The 24,389-nt window shown below is 43.6% G+C and overlaps 1 protein-coding gene across 1 annotated transcript in view; it reads right to left on the bottom strand.

The window, feature by feature from the left end:
• Window positions 1-24,389, bottom strand: part of LOC136610275 (complement C3-like) — a 133,505-nt gene that overhangs the window by 11,773 nt on the left and 97,343 nt on the right. Inside the window, exons 28-35 of the mRNA XM_066589507.1 lie at window positions 22,033-22,183; window positions 12,817-12,983; window positions 12,498-12,696; window positions 7,759-7,856; window positions 6,526-6,616; window positions 1,718-1,766; window positions 731-818; window positions 480-569 (exon numbers count right to left, since the gene is read on the bottom strand). Of these exons, the coding sequence (XP_066445604.1) occupies window positions 480-569; window positions 731-818; window positions 1,718-1,766; window positions 6,526-6,616; window positions 7,759-7,856; window positions 12,498-12,696; window positions 12,817-12,983; window positions 22,033-22,183 (933 nt within the window). The remainder of the gene's footprint in view (window positions 1-479; window positions 570-730; window positions 819-1,717; window positions 1,767-6,525; window positions 6,617-7,758; window positions 7,857-12,497; window positions 12,697-12,816; window positions 12,984-22,032; window positions 22,184-24,389) is intronic.

The following is a 24,389-nucleotide window of genomic DNA, read 5'->3' as shown; positions in this document are numbered from 1 at the left end:
AGGCATTGTCTAGCTGAAATATGCAAGGCCTTCCCTGAAAGAGCCGTTATCTAGATCTAAAACGTCTATATACTGGTCAGCATTGATGGTGCCTTTCAAGATGTTTTAGCGGCCCATGCCATAGGCACCCCATAACATCACAGATGAAGGCTTCTGAACTGTGTGCTGATAATAAGCTGGATGGTCCCTCTCTTCTTGAGTCCACAAGACACGGCATGACTCTGGTCATGGCTTCTTTAGCTTTCTCAACATTCCTTTGAGGAGTTGCATCTTAGCCAACATGTGTTGAGAGAATGTTGAAATGTCCACAGTCTGTAGTTGTTCCAGTAGCAGAATCATACTACCAATAACTTGATCAGGCCATCCCTACTAGCCAATCACATTTCTTACCTCCCGCGCATTGGAAACCAATGAGAATGGAGGAATCTTTTAATTTTGTCCCTAAGCAGGTTGGAAGATAGATATAATTGACTTCTTACCCGATCCAGATAGATGATCAGAGATCCTTTATCAAATGCTCCCTTGTTTATCTCATAGAGAGAGATGTACCGGTCCACTCCATTCTTAAGCTGGAGAAGATAATGTTCTGGTTAAGACAACAATGTACTAGCATTGAACTATAAGCCGCAAACTTCCTCAAGAAATATTTGCTTTTTACCAGTAATACTCAGATGTACACAAAAAATAGTGGAGAAGATCTGCTACAATGCATGCTCTATATCCTACTCACCTTATTGAGATCTGTTTCATCTGGGGAGAATCCAGTCATCATGGAAACATCAATGATGGACATGGTGGCATCCACAGGTTTGCGATGTCTGAGAATATCCCAAGCATTTGTTAACCCACAGCTTTGGATATATAGATCAGTTTGATGCCATCACTAATGTCAATGTTAATATCCAGCATACAATATCTAACATTACAGGGTTGGCACAAAGACGTCATTATTTCACTTTCTATGTAGCAAAAGGTATGTGGTTGACCTGTCAAGGCTGAACCACAACATATGTTATCAATGGATTTCAGTCATCAGTAGAGCTGAAAGAAGGTAAAGGGGAAAGTCCTGGTTTGTAATTGGACTTCATTGCAGAACATATGCCCTGTCTGAGTTGCTCACCACTTCTTTATATGTAAGGGGGTGAATGAAATTTAAAAGGTGCAGAAATGCCCACTTGTAGCTACTGACTAACAATGTACACAAACTGACTTCAAAATTGTTGGTCTTAAACATGTCGTGTCACACCCAAGTATTTGGAATGGTAAGGGTATATCTGGCCAGGGGTCTGGATTCCTTTTCATGACCTAGTGTGGGGTCTAAAATAATATTGAGGTTTAGTCTAGAATCTAACTTAATTTTAGGGTCTAGTTTGAGATATTAAAAGCGAGTGTAGTGTGAGACACTGCACAGAGTTAAATAAGACTTGAGAATGGAGAGTGGTAAGTAAATAAAAGGGTCTGGTCAGGGAATACATTTTTGGGTCTGGTTTAGGGTCAGATTATATTTTGGTGTGAAGTCTGGGGTGAATGCATTTTGGGTGGTGAGTTATTGAGAGAGGAGCTCATGTTGCATTTCTAACACATTGCGTAGCCATAGAGTTCTGCATTTTGAAGTATTGATTGTTTTAAGTATAAAGTTCTTTTGACTTCTTTAAAAATGACTAAAATCAACTGACAAAGATATAAGCTAAAGCTCCATAAATCATTGTAGACCAACCTGAAGCATATGTTGATAGACATTGTCTCCAAAACATCCGGCTTAGGTACTAGAAGATGAAAACATAGAAGCACGTTACAATCAGATAATAAAAACACGCCTATATCATATAGGGGCATATACAGTATATCATCAGAATTCTTCAACATATATTATAAATATTTCCGGATTTCATTAGTTGGGTTGACGTTCTCATTCAAGCTGGATAACGAGATTACAACATTTTAATAATGCATTCGATCATCAACCTATTAGTTCAGAAGATATCTGTGAACATGATTATTTATTGGTCTTAGAGCAATCTCTTCCAAAATGAATTATGGTTGGATGAGTTCAGAAATCTGGTGTGCATCAGCCATAATTGTAATTTCTAATAAAGGTTATCACTAGTTCACAAAGAATTGTTAAATACTTAGAAGGAAAATACTAATCTCCGTCTAATGTAGAATGATGGATAGGATAGAACATTTTTTTTGAGGTTAACCCATTAGTGACCACCCTATCGTGTTTAGGTCCTGCCATTGCAGGATGTGTATGGAGGGAGATAGCACCTCTTACCTCCCTCCATTCATCGCAGGTGTCAGCTGTTTATTACAGCTGACAACTGCGGGCAACAACCCTGTTCGGCCGCGCGGGCGATTGAGACTGTTAACGCTTAAAGTGCCGCTGACAGCTGCATTTAAATCCCCCGAATGATGTTGGGGGTCCTGTAATGCCCCCCCTCCCCCCCGCGGTGAGATCAAGAGAGCCGTGCGGGTGTCATGGCAACCAGGGTCCTTCTGAAAGGCCCCAGTGATGTCATGGCAGAATGCCTATCAAGCCATTCCCGTGGGGTGGCTTTATAGGCTGCCTGTCAGAATGTAATATGATGTAACGATCTAAGCATTGCTGGTTGTGGTCCCCCAGGAGGACTAAAAGAAAAAGTGAAAATAAGAACAATAAAGTTTTCTTAATTATTTAGAAAAATAAAATTTCACCCCCCCCCTCCCCCCGTTTTGCCATATTTACAATAAAAAAATATAAATAATAAAACAAAAAACTATATATTTAATATCACTGCGTCCATAAAAGTCTGATCTGTCAAAGTAATGCATAATTTACCATGCACAGTCAACGTCGTCCGGAGGGGGGAAAAAAAACCTCAGAAATGCGCTTTTTTGGTCACCCTGTTGCCAAGAAAAAAGCTAATCAAAGTCCTATGTATTCCAAAATGGTACCAATGGAAACTACAGGATGTACTGCACAAAATGAGCCCTTGCACAACTATACTGACAAATGAAAAAGTTATTGTGCACAGAAGTTGTAGACAGAAAATAATTTTAAAAAATTAAATATCTTTAAAAAAAAAGTAGTATAGCAAACAAAAAACCTATATAAGATTGGCATCACAGTAATCGTACTGACCCATAGAATAAAATCATCATGTAATTTTGGTTGGTTTGTGCGCCATAGAAACAAGACGCAGTGAAAGATGGCTGAATGTCATTTTTTTCCATTTTTCTCCACTTAGAATTTTTGAAAAGTTTTTCTGTACATTATATGGTACATTAAATTGTACCATTGAAAAATACAACTCGTTCCGCAAAAAAAGGCCCCCATACAGCTACATTGATGGATAAATAAGCGAGTTACGATTTTTTTAAGAGGGGGGAGGAAAAAACAAAAATGGGGGAAAAAGCAAGTGTGGTCAATAAAGGGGTTAAGCTATGTAATTTTCAGGCCGCACCTCATAATAAATTAATACCTACAAAAATAATCTAAGATGCCAGGCAAGACCCCAAAATTAGTTCAGACCTAAAAAAGACCGCAAAATGAATTCTTATCAGTCCAAAAACAAAAATAAATTCATACTTCAGACAAGAACCCAAAATACAACCCCAATTCCGAAAATGTTGGGACGCTGCGTAAATTGTAAAGAAATTTGAAGGAAAAAAGGATGCAATGATTTGGAAATCTCATATAACCATATTTTATTCACCATAGAACACATAGAAGGTGAAAGGGAGAAATTTTTCTATTTCATTAAAAACATTAACCCATTTAGAAATTGACGGTAACAAAATATCTAACAAAAGTTGGGGCAGGGCGAAGTCTACCATTATGTAGCATGCCCTCTTCTTTTTACAATATTCTGTAATTGTCTAGAAAGTAAGAAGCCCAATGGCTCAGGTTCTGGGAGACAGATGTTGTCCCATTCTTGTCTCATGTAGGATTCTAGCTGCTCAGCAGTCCTGGGTCGTCTTTGTTAGATTTTTCTTGTTTTAGAATGCGCGAAATTTTTTCTACTGGTGAAAGGTGGCCAGTTCAGCACCCGGACTCTTCTGTACATCACACCAGACCCCATAATTAATAATAATCTTTATTTGTATAGCTCCAACGTATGCCGCAGCGCTTTCAGGCATGGGAGAGCACAGACCATACAACAATAACATGTGATATACAATCAGTTTGAAGCCAACGGGGTGGGAGTGATACAGAAGGGAAAAGGAGGAGGGAGGGGGATAAGGCATGGGAGAACACAGGCAGTATAGGAGTTACATGTGGAAAAGATTTATTACGAAGCAAACGGGGTGGGGGCGATAAGGAGGTGTAGGGGTTGTATGCTATATGCAGGATGGAAGATGTGGGGAGCCCTAGGGAAGGGCAGGGGGACTAGGTCAGGAGATTTGGTATGCTTCCCTGCAGAGGTGCGTTTTTAAGGCGCGTCTGAAATGTCGTAAATCAGGAATTGTTCGTATGCCTTGGGGTAGAGCGTTCCACAGGATGGGTGCTGCTCTGGTAAAGTCCTGTAAGTGAGCATGTAAGGTTTGTATTAGAAGGATGTTTAGTCTGTGTGTTAGCGGATGAAAGTGTGTGGGCTTGGTGGTGTGTACAGACAGGAGGGAAGCGATGTACAGTGGCGCGGTGCCATGGAGAGCTTTGTGGGTGAGGAGTTTAAATTTCATTCTGCAGTGGATGGGCAGCCAATACAGTGACTGGCATAGTGCAGAGGCGTCTGAAAAACCGTCCTGATAGAAAAATTAGCCTGGCTGTCATGTTTGGTATGGATTGGAAAGGGGGAAATCTGGTGCAGGAAAGGCCAATGAATAGTGAGTTGCAGTAGTCGAATCGGGAGTGGATAAGGGCAACAACGAGTGTCTTTAGCGTGTCTGTGCTGAGGAATGGCTGGATTTTAGCAATATTCCTGAGGTGTAGGTGGTATGTTCGGGCCAGATATTGGATGTGGGGGGTAAAGGAGAGGTCAGAGTTCAGTGTGACCACCAAGGCAGACTGCAGACTAAACCCCAGAACTAATTAAGACCCCAGACCAGGCCCTCAAAGTAATTCATATAAAACCCAAAAATTAATTGAGGCCAAACCTTAAAATGAATTCAGATCCCAAACTAGATGGCTGCATCAATTGAGACCCCAGACTAGAAACTACAATTTACTTCAGACACCAGACCAGCTTCCAAAATAAATTGAGACCCCGGAGCATACCCCCAAAACGAATAAACACACAGAGAAAAAAACCTTAGACCCCAAAGCAAACCATTTGCTTAATAGTTTTGCATCTTTAGGCTCTATCTCACATGAAGTCCTATCCCCAACCAACATAAGGAGGTTGTGAGTGGCAGAGCCTGGAGGTGAAGAGGAGGCAAAAGCAGTAAAGAAGGGGTTTAAGAAGAGGCCCTTAATTCCTCCTGAGGGGTTCAGGCCTGGCCAGCACATACTTCTTGTTCCCTCTCCCTATATTCTAAACTTGACCGCTTTTTATTTTTTTTACAAGAATTTTTTTGGATTTTTCAAAAAAAAGGTTACAAAGTCTAATCAAGAAAAACTGTGCATACAACCTTACATCTTATACACCAATTTACAGTAATTATACTGAGTCTGCAGATATAAAAATCAAGTGCCAATCTAGATTGCAAAACAGTTTGCAATTGGAGTAAAAGAGACCTTAAACAAAGGAGTTTGAACAGTTAGACCAGTTAACAACAGAGTCCATGACTGTTTATATCCTATAGCTGAAAGAATTAGGTGAAAAAATAGGAGCAGGACAATAGTGTTAGAGCTGGACCAAAATCAACATCCGACCATGGTGTGCATCACTTCAAAGAAGGTCCTGATGCTGACAGGTCTCCGAATTGTGTGTATACCCCCTCACCAAAGTCCTGAGGCTAACTGCTATCAGAACTGTGTGTGAGTCCACAATGGAGGAAAGACCAGGAGCAGTAAAGAAGGGGTTTTGGAAGAAGCCTCAAAGTTCACTGGCGTGATTATACTTGGCCAGCACATGCCCCAGATACCCTCCTTATAATCCAGCCATGATCTCTTCCAAGGGACAGTATAGAGCCAGATAAATACCTGAAATGTGTTGTCAGATCCATCATAAACATTAGATTGTTGACAGATTTCACCAAAAACTGTCTGGATCTGCTAAGATATTTCACAGTATATCTACATCCATCTTAAAGGGATTTTCCACATCCAAATTACTGATGACCTATCCTCAGCATGGATCATCAGTAGTTGATTAGTTAGATTCAACCATCTGGCTGCTCTGTCAGTGTTTGGAGCCGATATGTTACAGGACACGCACAGCCTTCTCTGAAGTGGCCCAGCATGGTTTTTCAGGTAAAGTTCCTATTGAAGTGAAAGAGAACTTTGATTACAGTACCAAGTTACACCACTACAGAGAGAACGGAGCTGTGTGATTACTGTAATTTATCGACTGACGGAGCAACTCGACAAATAACTGATCAGCCGGGGTCCTGGGTAGGGGACCCCAGCGGAGAAATATTCCAAGGAACACGTTTCACGCTTACCAAGAGGTTCCTTATGTACGGTGACCGACAGGTCAAAGCTGTTGCATTCTTTTTCCATTTCTGTCTCTATCTCATAGTAAACGGCCATCACCTAGACAAGAAATAATCATCATCATGCATGTGGAATTGGGGTTGTTAAGGATTAGAAAAAACGGCTGCTTTTTAATAAAATAAAAACCGCGCCACCTGTCCATGGGTCGTGTTGTGTCTCGCACCGCAGCTCAGCTCTACTGAAGTAAATACAGCTGAGCTGCAGTGTGAGACACAACCCATGGATAGATGGCGCTGCTCCTTAATGAATGTTTTTCTAAACCTGGACAACCCCTTTAAGGGTTTAAGAAAATGTCACTATGCAAGCTTATCAATGTTATGCTTTCACATGGTGATCGGCAATTACACCAGACACCTAATGTTCCTATGTGTCTGTTTTACTGACCTGTAAGAACCTCTTGGACCACAATATTCTGCTTCTGCGAGGCATTGTGTTTCCTCCTAGAAGCAATGTTTCTATGGAAGAAAACCTCCATAATATGGCAGGTAATGGAACAAAATCAGAGATACGGTATGGCTCAGGGATGTAGGTTTTATATTCAAAGTTTTAGTTCTGCACCCTAGCTCAAATACCTTGGGCAAGGCAAAATGGCTTGTTGGGTAGCCCTTAGCATTCCGGACCGAAGAACATACCTTGGTATGAATTGGTGCGACTATAACAGTCCGCAGTTAGTTCCATAATACAGCCATGGGCCATAGTCCTTGGCTTGTTCAGAGAGGTAAAAATCTGTTAGGAACTTGCAATCAGTTTTAGGACTTTTTTGAGAGAGAAATGAAAATCTCTAACCAGGAGCAGTAGATGTGAGGTTTCTTCAAATGACAAAGTACAATAAGGGACTATAAAAAATGACCAAGATTCCAAGAAAAAAACTTCCATCAACTCCACTTTGCTTTCTCCGACACTGATTTTTCTGAGACCCCCATAATGATGTCTGAAATATCTATATTGATGTCAAGTCATGTGACAATGACAGCCAATCTGGCACGAATGTGGCCTTGCCACATCAGGTTAATTATGCTACCGCAGATAATAGACACATGGAAGAGTGTAGATATCTGGGGAGGACTGGTAATGTTACAGACTAAACCGGCTAAGTTATTTAAGGTGCGCTTATGTTATTTAAGTTTTAGACCCCCTATAATTAACTGCAAAGCATACTCTAAGGTTTTGTATACTCTTACCGTAAGTGCAGCTTGTCCACGTCCGTTTGCATTGACCACAAAATCACCGTTTGTATTGGTCTGTAAAGAAACCACAGTCATATCAGATGTCTCCAAGTCTGTTATAATGTTATAATGTCTCAGTGACTTCAAAGTCGAACTCTTCTGTTTTGTTGTTCCCTAGGCTCCACTCACACTGGTCACATGGCTCCGTTCACAATAACATCAAGGTTTCTTTTTTTAATCGGGTTCTAATAGTCTCTGATGAGTGTAATAATGTGATCTGCCGCATTATTCTGCCCGATGAAAAAACAGAATCTCTGCTGGACCCATAATAAGTTGGACTAGATGTCATTTCTGACCTTGGTCTTTGTGGTGCAACATCCCTAGATGGAACTTTATAAGTGCACTTATCTGCCACCACATTCACTGTCTCTGTCTTTGTTTTAGTTGTTCTTTGTTTTCAAGCCTACCACCCATTTGTGCCTTTGAAGGAATATGTCCACATCAGCCCCTCTCTCCGTCCCCCACCCCTATAGAGCTCATATACAGTCTCCACTTTCGTTGAATCACCTGACACCATCTGATTTCAAAATGCAGCACAAAAGTTTCATAAATTGTTGAACTACTTCTGTCTCTTTATTCTCCAGCTCTTAGCTGCAGTGGACATCTCTCCTAAGAGCTCCTGCACATGGGCAGATTTGATTCCGCAGCAAATACTGCCCATGGCATCCTATGGAGAACCGCTGCTTCCTGCACATGAGCTGAAATCAACTGCGATTTCCACTCATGGCAGAAAAAAACGCAGCATTCTCCATTTTGTGCTGATTTCAGCACAGAATGCTTCTGTTGAAGCAGGGAGCACTGCAGAAGGGTCGCAGTATCTGCATCATCGGCTAGCGCCAGCGCAGCATCCTCTGTACTGCGCATGCGCGCCAGTGCTCCCACAGTACAGAACCCTGTCATGTGCAGGAGGCATTCGGTTGGGTAAGCGAGGTCACCTGCCGGGTACAGGGTCGGATCCCACATGCCGGATCCGATCCCGTCATGTGCAGGAGGCCTAACCCAGATCCACCACCTTCTACTATTCACTTCAACTACTTAACTACCCCACAAAGATGTCTTCTCCACAGATCTCTCCATTGTACTGCACCACCCTATATCTCCTCCCTTATCTCTGTCTACTCCTCTACCCCTGATTTCCCTAATCTAAGTGATCTAACACTAATATCTTCCATTATCCAAACCTTTCGCTCATGTCTTCATGACTTTTCTCATGCTGTACCAGTCCTCTGGGATGCGCTACCCTGGACTATTAGAATACAGCATAGCCTGACTACTTATAAACAAGCTGTTCCATGGTTACTGGTCTTAATTAGAATTGAATAGTAACATTTACATTTGACATTGTATGGCACTACTACTAAAGTACTGTAGAAAAAGTGAGGAAGAGCCTGGTTTGTGAGGCTTGAAGCATATAAAGGTGTTCCCGTTTTTATCCGTCTGCTTCTATGAGGGTGTATGTAAGGATGCTATAATAAAAGTTTTGTTTTTAAACTTCCTATGACTGTTGGAAGCAATCTTAAGTTTTGGAACTGAAGTACTGTGCAGTACATTATTTTAGCAGCGTATGGTGGTTACAGAACTGCTTAGCATTGTGATTTAGACAGTTGCATGGAATAGTTGGATTAATTCATTTGACCAATGCTATGTACTATTATTTGGTCTCTATCTCTTCTGATGCCTGATCCAATGTGTTCACCAATATGTAAAACCAATCATCCATTCGATGAATCAATATCAGCTAGCCCTTCCTGGAGGCAGGGATTTTCATCCTCCAATTACAGGATGGGCTGGCAGAATAAGCGCCTGAGGTGAAGAGGAGAAGACAGGGGATCACAGCACTTCTTAGGTCATGTATTCCTTTTTTTTTTCCTGCAACTGGGGCTTATTTTAGGGCTTTACAGTAGTATTTCCTATTGTAAAAGTTGCATCGCACAACACGAAAACCGCTTTTTCATGCAATGCAACAAATAGGAATGCTCCATAGGGAAACATGGGCTACAAAAGATCACAAATTGCAGCAGTATACAGCATACCACGATTTTGTAACCTCGCTATCTCGCAGGTTACAAAACATCGCATGTGTGGAAGAACCCATATGAAAGCATGGGCTCTACAAACATGCGATTTCTTGCAGTTCCGCATTGCGAGAAAACCGCACAAAGAAATCGCTCATGCGGAACAGGCCCTAACCTTAAATTGAAAACCATTTGAGAAGATGCATATCACTGCTAAGGACACAGTATATGCTCAAAACCCCTTAATGATTGGGCTCAGGTGTTCCAAACCCATTGCAGACAGCTGCATAAAATCAGAAACACAGCCATGTAATCTCCATAGATGAGCGCTGGTGGTAGTACGGGTCACACTAAAGGGCTCGGTAACTTTAAACCTGGCAGTGTCTTAAGGCCCATTTACACAAAGCGATGATTGCTTAAAAATCGCTAATCGGCGCGTGTAAATGGGCACCCATAGTCCTCTTTTCAGGCACTGTTAGCTGATCGTTAAAGGGGTTGTCGCGCCGAAACAGGTTTTTTTTTTTTTCAATAGCCCCCTGTTCGGCGCGAGACAAACCCGATGCAGGGGTTTAAAAAAAAAAAAAACGGATAGTACTTACCCGAATCCCCGCGCTCCAATGACTTCTTACTTACCTTGCGAAGATGGCCGCCGGGATCTTCACCCTCGGTGGACCGCAGGTCTTCTGTGCGGTCCATTGCCGATTCCAGCCTCCTGATTGGCTGGAATTGGCACACGTGACGGGGCGGAGCTACGAGGAGCAGCTCTCCAGCACGAGCGGCCCCATTCAGAAGGGAGAAGACCGGACTGCGCAAGCGCGTCTAATCGGGCGATTAGACGCTGAAAATTAGACGGCACCATGGAGACGGGGACGCCAGCAACGGAACAGGTAAGTGAATAACTTCTGTATGGCTCATAATTAATGCACAATGTACATTACAAAGTGCATTAATATGGCCATACAGAAGTGTATACCCCAACTTTGTTTCGCGGGACAACCCCTTTAAATTCAAGCTAACCTAAAAATTGTCCTTCAGTCTTATCAGTAAATTTCCACAGGGAGTGCTGATAGCATTGTTTCCCCATTGGTAATATCCTCAGGCTATTAACTGCATTCAGGGAAGGCTTCATTTGCACATTTAATTGGTATTTAAGTAGCTGAGTAGCTACTTAAATACCAATTAATATGAAAAAGGAATGCTCAAAGCTGTCACTCAAACTGTTGTTTGAGCGATCTGCTGGTGTAAATGGGCCTATAGTTTGCCAATATTACCACAAACTAGTTTTTGTAAAGTTTTTGATCTGTTTGATCTTCACCAACTGTAATTATAAACCCCAAGTGCTGTTATTGTGATGTAGAAGCCTCTACAGATGCAGCATCCATCACAGTTACATCTTTTCATTGTAAACATCCTAATACAAAGTGTATGGACTGGACGTTACTTAAATAGCATAGATACTCTATGACAGGGGTCCCCAACTCCAGTCCTCAGGGACCACCAACAGGACATATTTTCAGGATATCCTATGGTAAGAACACCTGTGGCAATGTCTGAGGCACTGACAATAATTACATCACCTGTGCAACACTGAGGAAATCCTGAAAACATGACCTGTTGGCGGTCCCTGAGGACTGGAGTTGGGGGACACTGCTCTATGATACTCCCACAATACACCATGGCCATGCATTTAATGGCTATTCTATCAGTAGAAGCAGCAACTGCACAAACACACAGAGCAAAGTGCTGAAGTGTGTGGCATGTAAAAGTCATCTGTCCTCTGTTGTATCATTCGCTACAGACATCCAAACTGCCACCGGAAGTGATGTGTGCACAAGAAATGGCCAGGAGCTTCATGAAATGGGTCTCCATGGGCAAGCAGCTGTACAAGCCTGAAATCAGCATTAACTATGCCAAGCGTCTGCTGGATTTCGGAGCCGCGGAAACGTGTTCTGGGATTGATGGATGCCATGAGAATGCTACAGTACCTACCGGAATACATAGTACCTACTGTATGATGTGGTAGTAATGGTCTGGGCTATTATTCATGGTTTATTCCCATATTTCTAGTGAAGGATAATGTTAATGCTGCAGTGTACAAAGACATTTTTACAGTTGTTTCTTCTAACATTGTGGCAACAACTTAGCCAAGTCCCTTTTCTGTTCCAGCATGACTGCACCCCTGTGCATAAAGCAAGCCCCATAAGGACATGGGCTGACATGTTTGGTGGAAGAACCTGAGTGGTTGCACAGAGTCCTGACCACCACAACCCCATCTAAACTTTTCAGGATAAATATAAACACTGAGTCCGAACTTCTCCAACATCTTTGCTTGACCTCACACACACTTTTGGCTGAATGGGCCCAAATACCCACAAACACACTCCAGAATCTTGTGGAAAACCTTTCCAGAAGTGTGGAAGACCTCAGCTTCATAGTAAGACCCAAGGATAAGGAATGAGATGTCCAACAAGCTTATATTAGAGTAATGGTGAGATGTCCATGTACTTATGGCTATATAGTGTATTGATTGTTCTTTAGAAAGAGCTGGATAGAGAAGAAGAGAACTAATACCAAGATGAATGAAGGCAATTATAAAAATCATGGACATCACATTAATCAGCATGAAAACTGTTGTTAATATGGTCGCTGGTATTTAGCATCAACTCTATACTATATTACCATCATTATATTTTTCAATAGCAAGAGAAAATATTCCCACCGATTCAGAACGGGTCTGAAGAGCATTCTCTATGTTGATGTGATGCGTTTTTATTTCTGTTCTTCCAGGCAACTTAAAAGCAACATTCATATCCAGCGTCTTCCGATCAGGTTTGGCCAGTTCGTATTGGGCCAGTGCTTGAAATAGCATTATGGTAGACTAGAGGAGAAAATAAAAGAGGCTTCATCTGGGAAGGTCTGATTAGGTGCCGTGTTGGGGTTTTTGGTTTGATGAGAGATATTCAAAAAGAGAGGTCTTTCCTAAGCCTACATGACTTACCTGCGTTGTTATTTGTACTTCACCGTAGTATCGGTGCTCAATAAGCCAACGGACCACTGGATCAATGGCATCCGATGTGTCCAATTTCAGAAGAGTAAGGAGAGCATAAGATGTGGCTTCTATGGAAATAGCCTTGAAACCATTTTGCGTATCCCAGTAGGTTTTGTCTTTGTAGGTCAGAAAAAGAATAAATAGTAAGTATTGGTGGTGGCCAAGGATAATTTAATTTAAAAAAGTGTGAGCGGTTGTGAACGGGCGGAGCCGTGTTTGGAGTGTGATCTAGTCTATCTTCGCTATTTCCATAAGTAAATTGTAGATCCCCATTAGGATGAGCTCCATGCCTGACAAGTCCATCCAGTCTGCTACTTGTACAATGTATGCGGTCCTTGATCAGCCGATCAAGGGTGTATACTGTTGTGCATGATGCGTGCTCGTCGCACATTTGGAAGCCAACATCATGGATCTAAATAAGCAACTGGCAACGCAGAGCCATTGACAATATGGAAAGGAGTTTTCTGCTCACTGAGCAGGCACTAGCTGGGGTAGAGGCGGGGGCGGACAGTAGAACAGAAGAGCAGGGGGAGCAGGCAGCTAACTGAGTGACAGAAGGCGTAAAGGGAAGAGAACCAGTGAGGCTAGTCCTGAAGTGGCACAACCCAACAAGTAAGCAAAGTTGGCAGATGAGGGGGATGTGATTACAGAGCAAGCACCATTGCAGCATGGCATGCCCTCCGAACGCCAGGGAGATGACTGCTCCAGTGAGAAGGGGATGGGGAGCGCAGGGCAGGCTAGACAGATCCTAGTGGTGGGGGACTCAATGATAAGAGGGATAGCTAGGGCAATCTGCCACAAAGACCGGGATGGTCGAACGGTCTTCCTGGCGCTCAAGTTCGACACATTGCAGATCGGGTTGACCTATTTTTGAGAGTGGCTGGTGAGGATCCAGCGGTCATGTTGCACATTGGCACCAATGAAACCATTTCAGGGATCAAGGATCCAAGCTTAGCGCGAGGACCTCCAAGGTGGTTTTCTTGGAAATACTACCTGCACCACAAGCCACACTGGAAAGGCAGTAGGATTTTAGGGAGGTAAACAAGTGGCTTTGGAGTTGGTGTAAGAAGGAGAGATTTGGGTTCCTGGGTACAGGATCTACCATAGGAACGGGCTGCATCTTAATGGGGAGGGTGCTGCTGTGCTGGGGGAGATGATGGCTAGAAGGCTGGAGGAGTGTTTAAACTTGGAACTGGGGGGAGGGCAAAAAAAGAAACAGAGAGAGACAGTGTAGATAGCGACCTGGGACCAAGTAATGGGAATGGGGGTCGAGCAGGGGGTGAGGTTAGTACAGTTAGAACTGACAAAACAGCCAATTGTGCCATTAGTAGCAAAATGAATATAAAGAACAACTGTATAAATTGTATGGCAACAAATGCAAGAAGTCTGATTGGTAAAGTGGGTGAGCTTGAAGCGAGAATAACTGAAAATGACGAGATAGTTATAACGAAAACAAGGCTTGATGAGAAGTGCGTTTGGGCAGTGAATTTACAGGGTTAGTCTTCAGATGAGACCGTGGGGAACTGAAAGGGGAAGGGACGTGTCTGTGCGTTAAATCCTACCTAATGCCGAGGCTACGAGAAGATATAGGTGCAGGAGATAAAAGCGTGGAATTTCTGTGGGTACAAATACAGGGAGAAAAAAAATAATCCTGATAGGGGTTTTCCAGGTCGTCATCCCGACGGCCCCATTTACAATGGAGGTTGCCCTCTGACCTAGGTAGGGACAGGAAGAGGCCTTAAAAGCACCTCCATTTCCACCATTCCTCAGTGTCTTCCTGTCCCTACGGTTGCCAGATTCAAGCTCCAGGGATCCACTTACTGGAGGCACACAGTACCGAAGATCCCTGGAGGGAAGAGGTCAGGGCGGCATACCTTCGTAGTCCCTGTATCCCCGACTTGCACCACCATGGAGCCGTAAGCCGCCAATGCAGCGCAGGTCTCCTTGAGTGGGTCGGCATCCCCGGTATTAGGTAGTTCCTCCTGGCAGGGGAACGGCAGCGGCGGCCACCCTGGTCCTCAGCACGCATACAGGTGATGTCACGCGCTCAATGTAGGGGGCAGACCCGGAAATGGTGCCAAATTCAAACGAATTTCTCCATAAAGCAGGCTCTACTCCTACAGAAGTTATCCTGCAGCTGCCAGAAGTGCCTCAGCATGTCTACACGCGACAGCTCAGCACGAGATGGAGAAACAGATACCCTACAAACCGTGAGTGGCTATATGCCAAAAAATGGAACATGCAAACTTGCCATTTGTATTGATTGGATGCATATATGTTCCCTTTTTTTCCTCTCCCCCATTTTCTTGTATGGGTTAGATGGATAAGGAAGGCTAAAGTAGATCCCAGAAAAAAATCTAAAAAATGCATTATCTGTAGTAAGAAACTAGAGGAAAACTACAAAAAAAAACGCTTTGGGAAGAATGCACTGGGAAGATCTTAGCGGAGGAAAGGGCGACATTTAAAACAGACATCGGGTGCATGATCAAAGAGGAATTGCAGGCCTCTATGGCATCCCTCTCTCAACCTCAACCCGGTCCCTCATGGGCCCCTAAAAGGTCAATACAGACGGAGTCGGCGAGCTCTATCTCCGGCGAGTCCCTGAAACTCCTATCAGAGGGAGAACTAGAAAACATTATTACTAGAGGATGAGAAAAAATATTATTTTTCCTCAGACGACATAGGGCAGTGGGGGAAACTATGCAGATTGAAGAAGACCACCCAACCAGGACAGTCCAGGACAAAATGTTAGGGGGCCTCCGGTCAAGAAGGGAAAACCATGTTTCCTGTTAATCAAACCCTGCAACAAATTATCGCAGACGAGTGGCAGGAACCAGAGAAGAGGCTATCCGTCTCAAAAGAGATTAGGAACTGGCTGGCGTTCGCTTCCGAAGACGTCCCCCTGTATAGAGAGACCCCAAAGGTCGACATAAAAATCACTAAGGTGGCCAAGAAACCTCTTTCACCCTTCGAGGACGCATCTTAGCTCTCGGACCCGATGGACAAAAAGGTCGACGGTCTGATGAGGAAGACCTGGGAAGTGACGTCATTTACCGTCGAAGCTAATATTGCGGCGACATCAGTAGCCAGATCCATGGTCTTGTGGTTGAATAGAATGGAAATCTCAATTAAAGACCGGGCTCCCAGGGAAGAGTTAGCCAGCTTTCTTCCCCTTCTGAAAATGGCCACCGCCTTTCTAGCAGACGCGTCAGCAGAAACCATTAGATACAGTGCAAAAACCGCGGTTCTCAGTAGCACCGCAAGAAGAGCGTTATGTTTAAAAACGTGGGCAGCAGACATAATGTCCAAAAATAAACTGTGCGCTATTCCGTTCCAAGGCGAATATATGTTCGGGCCCGTCTTGGATAAGATACTTGAGAAATTAGGAGACAAAAGCAAGACCCTTCCAGATAGGAAATCCTATAGGAAGCCATCCTTTCCAAGGAGGACACGGCAGCCACGTCCAGAAATCAGAGGGAAAGGAAAAACGGGAAAATGGTCATACCCCAAGGGAGGTCGGGGTAAGGAAGCTCAACCCATTTCTGACTCAATAGGGGGTAGACTAGCATGTTACCTGGTCCAGTTGCAGGGGATACCATCCAAGCCCTGGGTACTTCAGATAATTGAAACCGGGTATCGAATTGAATTTGACTCCCTACCCCAGGGTCCCCACAAGAACAGAAAAATCTGCTAAAGGGCATCCAAGAACTTAAGGACCTAGGAATCATTATGCAGGTTCCCGAACACGAAAGGGGTGAGGGATTCTATTCCCCCCTTTTCTTGATCAGAAAACCAAACGGCTCTATCAAAACCATTTTGAACCTCAAAGTCTTAAACAAATTTATTTTCTTACAAGAAATTTAAGATGGAAACCATGAGGTCCATCGTACCACTAATAGATGCCGACAGCGTCATGTGCACTATAGATCTCAAAGATGCTTACTATTACGTCCCAATAGCCGCAGTTCACCACAAATATCTGAGGTTCGCTCTGCAGGACGGTGACACAATCTATCACTATCAGGCCACTACGGTGTCCATCAGAGAAATGATGAAAGTGCTGGACCTGTTGACAGCCTGCATATAAATAGTCCCATGGGCACAAGCCTATACCCGACAGCTACAACGGTTCATCCTTGCCAGGTGGGACAAATGGCAGACCTCCCTAGACAAGAAGGTGAGCCTGTCCGACCAAGTTAAAGAGTCCCTGCGCTGATGGACCCTACAGAGGAATCTGAGCAAGGGTACCTCTTGGTCACGGGAACCCTCGATATCTGTCACAACAGATGCTAGCAAAACTGGGTGGGGAGCGCAAGTAGCAGACCTGACCCTGCACACTCGTCCAATTATAGGGAATTAAGAGCGATATGGGAGACCTTTCGTGCGGCAGAACCCCACTTAAGAGGAAGGCACGTTAAAATCCTAACCGATAATATGACAGCCCTGTCGTTTGTTCATCACCAGGGGGGAACACAACACCCACACCTCCAACAACTGGCGACAAAAATACTTCGCTGGGCAGAATCCACCATGTTATCCCTTTCAGCCATTCATCTGAAGGGGTCCACAAACGTCATCACAGACTTTCTCAGCAGACAAAGTGTCCTTCCGGGAGAATGGGGTCTGAACGAGCAGGTCTTCGACCATCTAACATGCCAGTGGGGGAAACCGCAGATCGATCTGTTCTCCACGAGGGGAAATACGAAATACTTCTATTCTCTCAACCCAAGAAACAACCCATGCCGAGTAGAAGCCCTGTCTCAAAGTAGGGACATGGACTTGGACTATGCATTTCCCCCCTTCCCACTGATTCTGTACACCCTCAAAAAGATTCAGGCCAGCCGGGCGTCAATCTTCGTCGCCCCCATGTGGGACAAGAGACCCTGGTATCCCCTATTGAAGGCTTTAGCGATCCTGGGCCCACTTCGACTACCAGCCATGGAAGATCTCCTTTTCCAGGGCCCTCTAACATACTCTGGGGGTCGAAAAATTGAAACTAGCGGCCTGGATGCTGAAGGCGTGATAATTCAAGGGAAGGGACTTTCTCACAAAGTAATTACCACCTTAACCAAAAGTCGTAAACCTGTAACCACAGCCATCTATAATAGTGGGGAGGAAGTTCTCAGAGCTCTTTAACTTGGATCCAGGCAAAATCCCAGATATTGATATACCCATAATTTTGGAATTTCTGCAGGCGGGCCTAGAGAAAGGCCTTAGCCCAAGAACTCTTAGGGTTCTTGCAGCAGCGTTGGGATCCTACTTAGATTTTCCCTTGGCGGAGCAACGCTGGGTTCGTAGGTTCCTTAAGGGGGCAGACAGACTTCGGCCCTTTATTAGAGAAACCTTCCCTACTTGGGACCTGAATTTAGTCCTAAATAGCTTCTGCAAACCACCCTTTGAACCCCTCTCCCAACTCCTCCTAAGACTACTTACGCTAAAAGTTTCTCTCCTAGTCGCCATAACCTCAGCCCGGAGAGTAGGAGAACTACAAGCCTTATCTTGTGTCGAACCACACATGCTGATACAAGACGATAGAATCATGTTTAAATTAGACCCTGCTTTTCTTCCGAAAGTAGTGTCCAAATTCCATAGAGAGCAGACAATTGCTCTTTCCTCCTTTTGCCAAAACCCCGTAATGACAGAGAACGACAGTTCCACAGTTTAGATGTCAGAAGGGCCGTTCTAACATTTAGAGGCTACCTATTCTTTCCGGAAAAATAACAACCTCTGTCCTATTTCAAGGGCCGGCAAAGGAAACACGGCATCTAAAAGTACTATTGCGAGATTGATCAAGACTGCCATCCAGGAGGCATACAGAGCTAGGGGTCTCAACCCCCCGGGGAAAATCAGAGCCCACTCTACACGGTCTCTCTCCTCCTCATGGACAGAGAAAGGCCAGGCATCCGCCGAGCAAATCTACTAAGCGGCCACCTGGTCTAGCCTACATACTTTCATCAAACATTATAGGGTTAACGTCCAGTCGGACAAAGACCTGGGATATGGACAGGCAGTAGTCCCACCCTAAGTCACCAATAATTTGGTATTATTCCATTGTAAATGGGGACGTCGGGATGACGACCTGGAAATATACGGATTACTTACCGGTAGTCCTTTTTCCGTGAGTCATCACGACAGCCCATAGTTCCCTCTCTTTAGAGTATTATGTTCTTTTCAATGTAAGTATGACCGAATAAAGGTAAATTTTGGTTCAGTAAACATTGTCCAATATAATAATTTGAAAGTCACTGAGGAATGGTGGAAGGGAGGTGTTTTTAAGAGCTCTTCCTGTCCCTACCGAGGTCAGAGGGCAACCTCCATTGTAAACGGGGCCGTTGTGATGACTCCCGGAAAAAGGACTACCGGTAAGTAATCCGTATATTTCTATAGGCCACCAAAAGCAACAGAAGAATCTTATTATTAAGGCAAATAGAAGAGGTGTCAAACCGCAATGAAGTAATTATTATGGAGGACTTTAATTATCCGGATATAAAATGGGAAGACGAAACCTGCAAATCTCACAAATCACAGTGGTATGAAGTATCTATATTTTTTATAGGTTGAGGCTGCAAATCTCACAAGGGTGATAAGTTCATGAGAACAATTAAAGACAGCAACCTTTCCCAACTTGTGTGGGAGCCAACTAAAGGGAGGGCCACTCTAGACTTATTATAATAAGTTAATAATTATTAACTTACAAATCAGACTGCATAATGGAGGTGCGGGTTGAGGGACACTTGGGAAATAGTGACCACAATATAATTAATTTCCAGCTGTCATTTAACAATAAGCCTTACCAGGGAGCGACAAAAAAAACTAAACTTTAGTAAAGCAAAATTTGATCAGCTTAGAACTATTATTGTCAACATTAATTGGGACAGCGTCCTGAAAAATAAAAGCACAGACAACAAATGGGAGAAGTTTAAAAACATCCTAATTACCTCATGTGAGCTGTTCATAACTTTTAAAAATAAAAAAACCACAAGTAGAAGGAAACCAATGTGGCTCAACAAGACTGTAAGAGGCAATAAACAAAAAAAAAGCATTTAAACTACTTAAACAAGAAGGCAGTGAAGAAGCGTTAAAATCATTCAGGGAAAAAAAAAACTAAATATGTAAAGAAAAGATCAAAATTGCTAAGGAGGAGGTAGAAAGACTGATCGCCAAAGAGAGCAGAAATAACTCTAAACTATTCTTCAGTTATATAAACTGTAAAAGGATTTGCACTGAGAGTACTGGCCCTATAACAAATAATGCAGGAGAAACCATAGAAGACATTGGGGGGAAGGCAAATCAATTAAATAGTTTTTTTTCAAGTGTATTTACGAATGAAAAAAAAAAGTCACACGAGATACAAGGGAATAAAACAAACCCCCTGCTAAATATTACATGCCTAACACAGGAGGAAGTGCAAAATCGATTAAAGAGGATTTCTTATATTTATGGACACTCTCAAGACCGGGTTGTACCACTGGATTGGTGCATTGCCAATTTGGTTTCTAATATACAAAAAGGGTCTAAAAGAGAGCCTGGTAACTACAGGCCGGTAAGTGTCACTTCAATAATTTGGAAAAATATTTGAGGGATTTATGAGAGACGCCATCCTAAAATACCTCAAGGAGAACAACAGTATAACTCCTCATCAGCATGGGTTCATGAGGGTCGATCATGTCAGACCAATCTGATCAGCTTCTACAATGAAGTAAGCTCTAGGCTGGACCTGGGAGAGTCTATTGATCTCATATATCTGGATTTCTCTAAAACATTTGACACCGTGCCGCATAATAAGTTGATAAATAAAATGAGACAGCTCGGATTGGGCGAAAACGTGTGTATCTGGTTAAGGAACTGGCTTGGAGATAGAAAGCAGAGGGTGGTAATAAACGGTTTGTACTCTGATTGATTGGGCCATCGTTGCTAGTGGGGGGCCACAGCGTTCAGTATTAGGCCCCATTCTGTTCAATATATTTATCAATGATCTGATAGAGGGGCTGCACAGTAAAATATCAATATTTGCAGACAATACAAAATTATACAAAGTAATACAACGGAGGACAATGTACGGCTACAAACGGACCTAGATAAGCTGGGGGTTTGGGCAGAAAAATGGCAAATGAAGTTCAATGTTGATAAATGTAAGGTTATGCACATCAGCAGGAGAAACAGATGTCACCAATATACACTAAATGGGGTACTGCTAGGGAAAAGTGAGATGGAAAAAGACCTGGGGGTACTAGTGGATTGTAGACTAAACTGGAGTAACCAATGCCAGTCAGCTGCTGCAAAGGCAAATAAAGTCTTGGGGTGCATTAAAAGAGGCATAGGGGCAAAGGACGAGAACATTATTCTTCCACTATATAAGGCACTTGTCAGGCCTCACATGGAATACTGCGTACAGTTCTGGTTACCGGTGCTCAGGAAATATGTTAGTGTTTGAGGGGGTTCAAAGAAGGGCAACTAAATTAATACATGGAATGAAGGGACTGGAATACCCAGAGAGGCTATCAGAATTGGGATTATTCACCCTGGAAAAAAGGCCAAGTGGCAATCAAATAACTATGTATAAATACATGAGGGGACAATACAAGGATCTCTGCCATGATCTGTTTATACCCAGGACTGCGACAAGAGGGCATCCGCTACGTCTAGAAGAAAGCAGGTTTCATCGCCAACACAGAAGGGGGTTCTTTACTGTAAGAGCAGTGAGACTGTGGAACTCTCTGCCTGAGGATGTGGTGATGGCAAAATCGGTAAAGGAGTATAAGCGGGACTTGATGTCTTTCAAGAGTGCTATGATATTACAGGATATAGACATTAGGTGACCAGCGGGGTTGATTATCTCAAATGTTGACCCACGGATTACACTGACTGCCATTATGGAGTCAGGAAAGAATTGTTTTCCTCCAAATGAGCTAAATGACTGCTTGTTTTTTTTTTTTGCCTTCCTCTGGACCAACAAGGGGATGAGGAGGGGGGTGAAACATGATGAACTAGATGGACATTGTCTTCATTCAGCCTAACATACTATGTAATTAGGAGAGTCATTAGCATACATGAGAATATTCTGTACATATCTGACCACCAGCTTTTACACTAGAGCTAACTATATAGCTGGCATTATTGCATTCACCAACCCTAACCATCAGATATATCACCTTTAACCCTTACCTTTTGCTGCAGACAGTAGTTTTTCTGGATCCTTTAGTTTCCCAGCCAAAGCAAGCGCATACGATGTAATTGCAACAGAATGCGGTTTCTGCAGCTTTTTATAGTTTTCTGCTATGAAGTTTACAGCTTTATCAATACTGATCTGCAGATTCTGAAAGGGGAAGGGGAAACATTACATTACATACAAAACAGTGACAATCGGGTACATTCAATATCTGTCAAAAGGTTTAAGTGTAAGGGGTCACTCATACGGGAGTATGTCACCTGCATATTAGACATATAAAATACGCAGTGCACAGCAAATACGCATGTAGCATGTGTATTTGCTGTGTATGTTAAATTCCCATTGCCTATATTGGTGCGTATTATCTGCGTAATATGCACCAAAATACGACAAGCTGCAGGTTTTTTTCACGTGGATAGGCGTATTTGACACAAATGTAAGTGTGAGCAGCCCGATAGAATTCAATGGGCTTTAGGGACCACGTATTACACATGTGAAAAATACGTGGGTAATACACAGGCGACATACGCCTGTGTGAGTGAGCCCTAACAGGCCAGTCTCACATGGACGGGTCTGACTCCACATGTGGGAGCCCACAGCAAAATCTGAATCTAACCATGGCTGGCGACCACTGCGTACCAGGTATCTGCTAGATTGTTGATTTTTTTTTTTTTTTAATTTAAATCTTAGTTTTTTCCTCACCATAGCTAGGCAATGACACAGGTACGCGTGACCTATCCGTAGTGTCTATTGTGGACGGGCCATGGCTCAGACAGCTTCTATTGACTTCATTGCAAGCTATCCGTGCGGAGACTGCATAAAAATAGAACCTGCTATGATTTGAGATCCACTTGCAGACATCGCAATCGCTAACCGCTCATATGAGCGGATATGCGAATGTTCTATTACTTAAATTTTGTGCAGCATGCTGCGAATTGCCAGCTGTGAGCGGAGAATCGCAATGATTCTCTGCTCGTGGACACGGGGCTGGCGCTTTTCATAGCAATGCTATGGAAAGCTTCAGACTGCGTGATTTGCAGGCAATTTACCGACGGCTAAATCACAGCCTTAGAGCGTAAATCTGCTTTCCAAAAAAGCTTTGAAAATTGCAACTGTATTTTCTCCTACTCTGCCAACATATCACTTATACATGGGAGCATCTACAGTTTAACTACTATTCCAGCAAAAAGAAAAAAAGGTTTGGTACCATGCTATCCAGTAGAGCAATGTGTGATTGTTCTCAGTGAGAGAAACCAAGTCATCTTGTAGATATGATACCTTTTAACCCCTTGGTGACAGCCCCATAGTGTTTCTACATCCCGGCCTCCTGGGCTTAAAGGGGTTGTCCCGCGACAGCAAGTAGGGTTATGCACTTCTCTATGGCCATATTAATGCACTTTGTAATATACATCGTGCATTAAATATTGGCCATACAGAAGTTATACACTTACCCCCTCCGACGCTGGCGTCCCCGTCTCCATGGCGACGATGAAGCCTCTTCTCTGGTCTCCGCAACAGTCGGCGCTTGCGCAGATAAGAATTCTCTGCTGGCTGTGTCCGGGCTCACGAGCGGCGTCCTGGCTCCTCCCTCTTCTCAGCGTCATCGTAGCTCCGCCTCCGTCACGTGGTGCCGATCAGCCAATGAGGTGGCTGTAATCGGCAGTGGAACGCAGGATGGAGAAGAACATCCACGGTGCACCATGGGAGAAGACCCGCGGTGCACCGTGGGAGAAGACCAGCGGCGCCATCTTTAAAAAAAAAAAAAAGAATCTTCAAAGCTGCAGAACGGGGATCCAGGTAAGAGGAATTTTTTTTTTTTTAAATAACACATTGATTTGTTTTTACTGTGCACAATGTGGGGGTCTGTGTAAAAAAAAAAAAAAATTATGTTTTGCCGTGGGACAACCCCTTTAATTCCTAGAGGACGTAATGCATGCTCTAGGAATGAAAGCCCTGCAGCCTCTGGACATGATAGCTCCATGCTGCCGGTGACCTGAGGTAGCCGACAGCATGGAACTGTCATCCAGGGCCGCGGGACCTGACCCCCGGTCACGCTATCGCTGCTATCCATTGGACGGGGGGTGAGTACTTTCAGCTCCCCTTACGGATCGGATCCGTAAGGGGAGCTGAAAGTACTCACCCCCCGTCCAATGGATAGCAGCGATCATGTAAAAGTAAAAAAAAAAGTTTAAAAAGTGGGAAAAAAAAAAAAAAAAAAGTTTGTTTCATCTCCCCTCATGGATCATATCCATGTGGGGAGGTGAAATTAGGTACCTAAAGCCCCCAGATTCATCCGCGGACATTGCCCGGCTTCTGCGCACACGTACGTCGCCAAAATGGTAGACGCAGGCGC

This window comes from Eleutherodactylus coqui, chromosome 2 (genome assembly GCF_035609145.1).
Source record: "Eleutherodactylus coqui strain aEleCoq1 chromosome 2, aEleCoq1.hap1, whole genome shotgun sequence".
Taxonomy (NCBI): Eukaryota; Metazoa; Chordata; class Amphibia; order Anura; family Eleutherodactylidae; genus Eleutherodactylus; species Eleutherodactylus coqui.
Note: the sequence above shows the minus strand (reverse complement) of the source record. Positions and strands in the feature narration are given on the sequence as shown.